General features: G+C 39.6%; 1 protein-coding gene across 1 annotated transcript in view; it reads right to left on the minus strand.

Moving 5' to 3' along the window:
• Positions 1-8,277, minus strand: part of LOC311098681 (NLR family CARD domain-containing protein 3-like) — a 12,152-nt gene extending 3,875 nt beyond the window's left edge. Inside the window, exons 1-2 of the mRNA XM_084139220.1 lie at positions 8,015-8,277; positions 5,528-7,314 (exon numbers count right to left, since the gene is read on the minus strand). Of these exons, the coding sequence (XP_083995346.1) occupies positions 5,528-7,314; positions 8,015-8,225 (1,998 nt within the window). The 5' untranslated portion in view covers positions 8,226-8,277. The remainder of the gene's footprint in view (positions 1-5,527; positions 7,315-8,014) is intronic.
• Between the last annotated feature and the right edge of the window lie 2,038 nt (positions 8,278-10,315).

The following is a 10,315-nucleotide window of genomic DNA, read 5'->3' on the forward strand; positions in this document are numbered from 1 at the left end:
AAATGGGAGAACTAGATACATAAAGTGCTTTCATATCTAAACAGTAAAACAGATATGTATGAAAATACCCTCAAATAAAAGGTGACATTATATAATGTAGCCTAATATGAAACATTATATCTCAAATCCAAAATGCTGCAGCATAGCGCCAAATGTAAAACTGTAAGCTTCACTGTCCAAACACATATGGTGTGGACTATGTGTGCCTGGTAAACACATGTGGATCTGGTGATCAGTTATCACTTGTTGACCAACTACAGGAATACTGACCTCAGAGTCTCCAGTTTACAGTGGGGATTCCCCAGTCCAGCAGAGAGCAGCTTCACTCCTGAATCCTTCAGGTCATTGTTACTCAGATCCAGCTCTCTCAGGTGTGAGGGGTTTGACTTCAGAGCTGAGACCAGAGAAGCACAGCCTTCCTCTGTGACTAGACAGCCTGAAAGCCTGCAAAGAGTCAAATCATATTAAAACCACACTGCTATTCTTTGGTGGTGAAAATATATTTTTTAAACATTTTCAGATACATCAGAGTCCTGAAACCTGCCATATCTATTCATATATGTATATATACACTACCAGTCAAAAGATTGGACACACCTACTCATTCAAGTTTTTGTTTAGTTTTTTTAAAACTATTTTTACATTGTAGAATAATAGTGATGATATCAAAACTATGAAATAACACATATGGAATCATGTAGTAACCAAAAAAGTGTTAAATTAATCCAAATATATTTTACATTTGAGATTTTTCAAATAGCCACCCTTTGCCTTGATGACAGCTTTGCACACTCTTGCCAATCTCTCAACCAGCTTCATGAGGTAGTCACCTGGAATGCATTTCAATTAACAGGTGTGCCTTCTTAAAAGGTAATTTGTGGAATTTCTTTCCTTCTTAATGTGTTTGAGCCAATCAGTTGTGTTGTGACAAGGTAGGGGGGGTATACAGAAGATAGCCCTATTTGGTAAAATACCATATAATGGGAAGAACAGCTCAAATAAGCAAAGAGAAATGACAGTCCATCATTACTTTAAGACATGACGGCCAGTCAATACGGAACATTTCAACAACTTTGAAAGTTTCTTCAAGTGCAGTCGCAAAAAATATCAAGCACTATGATGAAACTGGCTTTCATGAGGACCGCCACAGGAATGGAAGACCCAGAGTTACCTCTGCTGCAGAGGATAAATTCATTAGAGTTACCAGCCTCAGAAATTGCAGCGCAAATAAATGCTTCACAGAGTTCAAGTCACAGACACATCTCAACATCAACTGTTCAGAGGAGACTGTGTGAATCAGGCTTTCATGGTCGAAATGCTGCAAAGAAATCACTACTAAAGGACACCAATAAGAAGAAGAGACTTGCTTGGGACAAGAAACACGAGCAATGGACATTAGACCTGTGGACATTTGTGCTTTGGTCTGGATTTTTGAATCCAACCGCCGTGTATTTTTGAGACGCGGTGTGGGTGAACAGATGATTTCCGCATGTGTATTTCCCACCGTAAAGCATGGAGGAGGAGGTGTTATGGTGTGGGGGTGCTTGGCTGGTGACACTGTCTGTGATTTATTTAGAATTCAAGGCACACTTAACCAGCATGGCTACCACAGCATTTTGCAGCAATACGCCATCCCATCTGGATTGGGCTTAGTGGGACTATCATTTGTTTTTCAACAGGACAATGACCCAACACACCTCCAGGCTGTGTAAGGGCTATTTTACCAAGAAGGAGAGTGATGGAGTGCTGCATCAGATGACCTGGTCTCCACAATCACCCGATCTCAACCCAATTGAGATGGTTTGGGATGAGTCGGATGGCAGAGTGAAAGAAAAGCAGCCAACAAGTGCTCAGCATATGTGGGAACTCCTTCAAGACTGTTGGAAAAGCAATCCAGGTGAAGCTGGTTGAGAGAATGCCAAGAGTGTGCAAAGCTGTCATCAAGACAAAGGGTGGCTATTTGAAAAATGTAAAATATAAAATATATTTTCATTTGTTTAACACTTTTTGGGTTACTACATGATTTAATATGTGTTATTTCATAGTTTTAATGTCTTCACTATTATTTTACAATGTAAAAATTGTAAAAATAAAGAAAAACCCTTGAATGAGTAGGTGTGTCCAAACTTTTGACTGGTACTGTATATAAATTAATTAATGTATCATTATTAACAGTAGAAAACATGTTTCTAAACACTACTAAATTATTCTGTGTGTGTGTGTGTGTGTGTCCAGTGTGTGTGTGTTCAGTGTGTGTGTGTCTGTCCAGAGTGTGTGTGTATGTGTGTGTGTCCAGTGTATGTGTGTCCAGTGTGTGTGAGTGTGTGTGTGTGTGTCCAGTGTGTGTGTGTGTGTGTGTGTGTGTGTGTGTGTGTCCTGTGTGTTTGTGTCCTGTGTGTGTGTGTCCAGTGTGTGTCCAGTGTGTGTGTGTTCATTGAATGATACAGGAATACTGACCTCAGAGTCTCCAGTTTACAGTGGGGATTCCCCAGTCCAGCAGAGAGCAGCTTCACTCCTGAATCCTTCAGGTCATTGTTACTCAGATCCAGCTCTCTCAGGTGTGAGGGGTTTGACTTCAGAGCTGAGACCAGAGAAGCACAGCCTTCCTCTGTGACTAGACAGCCTGACAGCCTGCCAAAGAGTCATATCATTTTAAAACCACACTGCTATTCTTTGGTGGTGAAAATAGTGGCAGTATATTTTTTCTACATATTGAGATACATCAGTGTCCTGAAACCTGCCATATCTATTCATAAATTAATGTATCATTATTAGAAATTATCATAATATTGCTTGTAGAGAGAAACATGTATAGTACAAATATTTTAGTAGACTGACCAGACCAGTTTAAAAAGCAGTATCAGTCAAAAGTCAGACAGTGAGGTATCAGATTTAGATTGTATTGAGTATACAGTCCACACCATATCTATTTTGACAAAGATAACATTTTAAATGTGGCTCTATACTCCAGCATTTTGGATTTGAGATTAAATGTTTCATATGAGGTGACAGTATATAATGTCACCTTTTATTTGAGGATATTTTAATACATATCTGTTTCACCGTTTAGAAATGAAAGCACTTTATGTATCTACTCCCCCTATTTGAAGAAGTCATAAGTATTCTGACCAATTCACTCATAGTGTATTAAAGTAGTCAAAAGTTGAGTATTTGCAGTTTGTTTTGGGTTATGTTTTGCCCGATAGTAACTGAATGGTGGATGATGACTGGAGTAATTTTCTGTCTAAGTGAGTAGATAACATGTTTCTAAACACTACTAAATTAATCCTGATTACATTTTTACACGTTAGTCATTTAGCTGACACTCTTATCCAGAGCAACTTACAGTGCATACATTATTTATTTTTTTCATACCCCCTGTGGGAAACGAACCCACAACCCTGGCGTTGCAAACGCCATGCTCTATCAACTGAGCTACATCCCTGCCGGCCATTCCCTCCCCTACCCTGGGCCAATTGCACGCCGCCCCATGGGTCTCCCGGTCGTGGCCGGCTACGACAGAGCCTGGATTCGAACCAGGATCTCTAGTGGCACAGCTAGCACGGCGATGCAGTGCCTTAGACCACTGCGCCACTCAGGAGTAACTGAATGGTGCTATGATTAAGAAAAATAATGAATTAATTATTAATAATAATTAGTGAGAGAGTTACAGAGGCTACAACAAAATACGCTAACCTCTCACCATTAACATCAAATAAACGGTGACATTCTGTAATGTCACCTAATATGAAACGTTTTATCTCAAATCCAAAATGCTGCAGCATATCGCCAAATTTAAAACTGTAAGCTTCACTGTCCAAACACATATGGTGTGGACTATGTGTGCCTGGTAAACACATGTGGATCTGGTGAACAGTTATCACTTGTTGACCAACTACAGGAATACTGACCTCAGAGTCTCCAGTTTACAGTGGGGATTCCCCAGTCCAGCAGAGAGCAGCTTCACTCCTGAATCCTTCAGGTCATTGTTACTCAGATCCAGCTCTCTCAGGTGTGAGGGGTTTGACTTCAGAGCTGAGACCAGAGAAGCACAGCCTTCCTCTGTGACTAGACAGCCTGACAGCCTGCAAAGAGTCAAATCATATTAAAATCACACTGCTATTCTTTGGTGGTGAAAATAGTGGCAGTATATTTTTTCAACATATTCAGATATATCAGTGTCCTGAAACCTGCCATATCTATTCATAAATTAATGTATCATTATTAGAAATGATCATAATATTGCTTGTAGAGAGAAACATGTATAGTACAAATATTTGAGTAGACTGACCAGAGCAGTTTAAAAAGCATTATCAGTCAAAAGACAGACAGTGAGGTATCAGATTTAGATTGTATGAGTATACAGTCCACACCATATCTATTTTGATAGAGAAGCTAACATTTTAAATGAAAGCACTTTATGTATCTAGTCCTCCTATTTGATGAAGTAATAAGTATTCTGACCAATTAACTTATAGTGTATTAAAGTAGTCAAAGTTTAGTATTTGGTCCTAACTCGTTGGTTGCATTTGCAGTTTGTTTTGGTTGTGTTTTGGGTTATGTTTTGTCCGATAGTAACTGAATGGTGGATGATGACTGGAGTAATTTTCTGTCTAAGTGAGTAGATAACATGTTTCTAAACACTACTGAATGAATCCTGATGATGCCATGATTAAGAATAATCATTAATAATAATGAATGAGAAAGTTACAGAGGCTACAACAAAACATGCTAACCTCTCAACATTAACATCAGTGAATATGTCCAAAATTATTATGACTTTTTCAAATGGGAGAACTGGACACATAAAGTGCTTTCATTTCTAAACAGTAAATCAGATATGTATGACAATACCCTCAAATAAAAGGTGACATTCTGTAATGTTGCCTAATATGAAACATTATATCTCAAATCCAAAATGCTGGAGCATAGCACCACATTTAAAACTGTAAGTTTCACTGTCCAAACACATATGGTGTGGACTATGTGTGCCTGGTAAACACATGTGGATCTGGTGAACATTTATCACTTGTTGACCAACTACAGGAATACTGACCTCAGAGTCTCCAGTTTACAGTGGGGATTCCCCAGTCCAGCAGAGAGCAGCTTCACTCCTGAATCCTTCAGGTCATTGTTACTCAGATCCAGCTCTCTCAGGTGTGAGGGGTTTGACTTCAGAGCTGAGACCAGAGAAGCACAGCCTTCCTCCGTGACTCTACAGCCTGACAGCCTGACAGATAGATCATCATGATTTCACAAACTGTTAATTTAACACCAGTAGTGTAGAAGGACATTTGCAGATGCATTTGGTTTATTCTCTCAAACAACATATAGATTCATCTTCCGTCTCCTAGAATTGTATGGTCATATTGTTATACTAATATGAACATCAATGTGTTGATTCAGTAAGTTTTTCAATGTAATATTATATATTATATACATATTACAATAAATATATTTCTCTAAACTGAATATTTCTTCCTGATGATTAGTACTTAAATGTCATTTTATGTACTCACAGAGCAGCTCTGGAAGCTTTGACCACTGGCAGCAGCCTCAGAAGACCTTCCTCTGATCTGGAGTATTTCTTCAGGTCAAACACATCCAGCTCCTTTTCTGAAGTCAGCAACACAAAGACCAGAGCTGACAAATGTGCAGGTGAGAGATATTGTTCTGAGAGACTTCCTGATCTCAGGTAGCTTTGGATCTCCTCCACTAGAGAATGGTCATTCAGTTCATTCAGACAGTGGAACAGATTGATGCACCTCTCTGGAGAGGGATTATCCCTGATCTTCTCCTTGATGTAATTGACTGTTTCTTCATGGCTCTGTGAGCTGCTTCTTGTCTTTGTCAGTAGACCTCGTAAGTGCTTCTGATTGGACTCCAGTGAGAGGCCCAGAAGGAAGCGGAGGAACAGGTCCAGGTTTCCCGTCTCACTTTGTAAGGCTTTATCCACAGCACTCTTGTAGAAGGTAACTTTACGCTTGTGTCTGATCCTCACAGAAAAGTTGGTGGCCGTTGATTGAGGTTCATCCATTAGATTCTCATTGTTGTTGATGAATGAGAGGAACACATATACAGCAGCCAGAAACTCCTGAATGCTCAGATGCACGAAGCAGTACACCTTGTCCTGGTACAGCCCATATTCCTCTTTAAAGAGCTGTGTGCACAATCCTGAATACACTGAGGCTTCATTGACATCAATGCCAGCCTCTTTCAGGTCTTCTTCATAGAAAATCAGATTTCCCTTCACAAGCTGTTGAAAAGCCAGTTTTCCCAGTGACAGAATGCTCTCTTTATTCCAGTGTGGACCTGTCTCTTCTTTCCCAAGATACTTTTCATTCTTCTGTTTGGTATGAAACTCCACAAGGTGTGAGTACATCTCAGTCAGAGTCTTGGGCATCTCTTCTGTCTTGTCTGTATTCAACATGTGTTCAAGGACTGTTGCAGAAATCCAACAGAAGACTGGAATGTGGCACATGATGTGGAGGCTCCTTGATGTCTTTATGTGTGAGATGATTCTACTGGCCAGGTCCTCATCACTGAATCTCTTCCTGAAGTACTCCTCCTTCTGTGGGTCATTGAACCCTCGTACCTCTGTCACCTGGTCAACACACCCTGAAGGGATCTTATCTGCTGCTGCAGGTCGGGTAGTTATCCAGAGGAGAGCAGAGGGAAGCAGATTTCCCTTGATGAGATTTGTCAGCAGAACATCCACTGAGGTTGACTTTGTGACGTCACAACAGATCTTGTTCTTCTTGAAGTCTAGGGGCAGTCGGCACTCATCCAGACCATCAAAGATGAACAGAACTTTGTACTTGTCGTAGTTGGAGATTCTTGATTCTTTGGTTTCCACTGAGAAGTGATTGAGAAGTTCAATGAAAGTGTGTTCATCCCCGTTCATCAAATTCAGCTCCCGAAAAGGGAATGAAAATACAAATTGGACATCCTGATTTGCTTTTCCTTCAGCCCAGTCCAGAATGAACTTCTGCACAGAGACTGTTTTTCCAATGCCAGCGACTCCCTTTGTCAGCAAAGTTCTGATAAGTTTGTCTTGTCCAGTTAAGGGTTTGAAGATGTCGTTACATTTGATTGCAGTCTCTGCTCTTGCTTGTTTCCTGGTTGTTGTCTCAATCTGTCTCAGCTCATGTTCATTATTGACCTCTCCTGTTCCACTCTCTGTGATGTAGAGCTCTGTGTAGATCTTATTGAGAAGTGTTGGGTTTCCTTGTTTAGCGATCCCCTCAAATACACATTGAAACTTCTTCTTTAGATTAGATTTGAGTTCACGTTGGCAAATCACAGCAAGCTCATCTGAATGAAGAAATAACACAGAGGATATTAATATTACGTCTGTTTTAATGCCTACAGTATTGTAGGACTGTTATAATTTTTTAAATTGTAATAATTTATTAGCTTAACTGACTGTATAAATGTGTAAATGTTTTCATAATGCATTACAGACTGGTGTGACTGATTTATATCATTATTGGTATTACTGATGGTATCATTAATGTTCTCTCTCTCTCTCTCTCTCTCTCTCTCTCTCTCTCTCTCTTTTCTCTCTCTCTCTCTCTCTCTCTCTCTCTCTCTCTCTCTCTCTCTCTCTCTCTCTCTCTCTCTCTCTCTCTCTCTCTCTCTCTCTCTCTCTCTCTCTCTCTCTCTCTCTCTCTCTCTCTCTCTCTCTCTCTCTCTCTCTCTCTCTCTCTCTAACTCTCTCTCTCTCTCTCTCTCTCTCTCTCTCTCTCTCTCTCTCTCTCTCTCTCTCTCTCTCTCTCTCTCTCTCTCTCTCTCTCTCTCTCTCTCTCTCTCTCTCTCTCTCTCTCTCTCTTTCCTCTTCTCTCTGTCTAAATTAATCAACACAACACATCCCTGCTGCTACTTGATGAGGTCACTAGTTGTTGTGTTAAGGCTGCTACAATATCACTGAGTTACACAGCTACTTTGGCTGTACTTTAGCTACAGCTTTTAAATGTTCTAAAACAGCATTCAACATGAGGCAGACAGCTCTTACTTTTCTCCAGTGTGTCAGCAAGCTCCTTCTGGTTCATTTTCCTCAGGACGTGCAGTGTGATCTTCAGAGCCCCCTCTCTGGCACTGCTCTCCTGCTTCTCATCTTCAGCGTCCACCACTTCCTTATCCTGCTTCTGACTCTCAAAGCGTTCTGGGAGTTCTGGACTAAGAATCCTCTTGAACCTCTTCAGCTCGTTCTTCACAAATGTCATAATATTCTCTTCAAGCAACTGAAATAAATCAAGTAAATAAGTTAAGCAAGAGACTAAATGCCTTCTCATTAACACATTAATGAATGATTGACAGATCAACTTTACTTGAGGTAAACAAAAACAAATGTACATAACAGGACCACATACACTGAATATGGAGGCCAGGTCTGTTTGATGACTCTGGGAAGACTGACCACTGAGAATCTCTGTTTCTGATCTCTCCTGTTGGTTTCTGTGGACAAAACATGAGATTACATCTCCTCATCCAGGGGGTGCACACACACACACACACACACACACACACACACACACACACACACACACACACATACACACACACACACCCACACACACAAGGAGGGAATGTAGTGTTTGTTTAATATTGTTTTAGGACTGTGAAAATGGAAAAAAGTATTAGCCTATGGATTATGAAAACTACCAAAATAAATGGGAAAATGGGAGAGGAGAAATGACTAGAGATAGTGTTGTTTAACTCACTGACCATGACCCATGAGTTCTTCTTACCTTTGTTCAGTAGAAAAGTCTCCCTCTCTAAACTTTATAGGAAGATTCATAGACAGGTCACTCTTCATGGACACACAGCTGGGGACAGGGGAGGCTGGTCTCTCCTGCTTGATTGGGCTTCAACACAACAGAGACAAACATTACGTCTCTCATCTACTCTGAACTCAGATGGGGAAACATAACAAGAGTTTCATTCTAAAACGCTATATATCCATTTTCAGAAATGTTCGTAAATTAGCTTCTATTGTTTAAAGAAATTATCAAATAAATGGTTGTGTTTTTTCACTAGCTAATCATGGCATGGTGTTGTTCAATGACAGGTATGTGTTTGATTAAAATCAATCACTTAATGGCTTCATTTCAGAGAGACAAATGTTTTTTTGCAAAATGCTATATATCTAATTAACTCTCAGAGAAATAAGTAGTAATGCTATATTTTACACAGTTAAATGTAACAAATAACTACATTTTTTATAAAGAACTGTACAAATGATACACTTGTGACATCAATATTTAAATATTGTAAAATAATAATTCAATACAGTAATATGAGATCTGCATATAAATCATTTACATTTGACATTTTAGTCATTTAGCAGATGTTTTTTTCCAGGGTCTGGTATCCCAAAAGCATTTTAAGGCCAAGTACATCTGCATTGCTTGCTCTTGGGGTTTTAGACTGGGTTTCTATATAAGCACTTTGTGACAACTGCTGATGTAAAAAAATATATATAATTGTGGTACACATATGAAGCAGACCAGGCCAGGGTTTAGGGTTTGAGAAGTCAAATAAGTAAAAATGACATCCTTAGTTGTTGGCATTGTTGGTTAAGGGCTCGTAAGTAAGCATTTCACAGTAAGGTCTACACCTGTTGTATTAGGAGCATGTGACAAATCTAATTTGGATTGATTGATTTGTTCATTTTATAAATGTTCTGTCTTTAGTAGTTGAACACATTATTACTTCAACCTCGTGAAAGTGACAAACTGACACGTTTTCATGTTAGTCAAAAACAACTTTATATGGAAGGAGTGCCTTTGATTTGACGGCCTGCACATGTGCAGTTCGGCGTGAGACGACTGCTCGACCTGATGACATGTTTTTACGCATGACCTTCAAATTAAATCAAATTAAATTGTATGTCACATGCGCCAAATACAACAGTGGTACACTTTACCGTGAAATGCTAACTTACGAGCCCTTTCCCAACAATTTAGTTAAAAAGTAACAAAAATTAGCTAAATGAAAAAAGGAAATAGTAACATAATAAAATAATAATAATGAGGCTATAAGGAATACCAGTACTGAGTCAATGTGCAGGGGTACCAGGAAGTTGATGTAATAACTAGACTATATACAAGGAGTACCAGTACTGAGTCAATGTGCAGGGTACCAGCTAGTTGAGGTAATAACTAGACTATATACATTTACATTTACATTTTAGTCATTTAGCAGACGCTCTTATCCAGAGCGACTTACAGTTAGCACATACATTATTTTATCGAACCCACAACCCTGGCGTTGCAAACGCCATGCTCTACCAACTGAGCTACATCCCCTGCCG

The sequence above is a fragment of the Coregonus lavaretus genome (assembly GCF_964263955.1).
Source record: "Coregonus lavaretus genome assembly, chromosome: 2".
NCBI lineage: Eukaryota > Metazoa > Chordata > Actinopteri > Salmoniformes > Salmonidae > Coregonus > Coregonus lavaretus.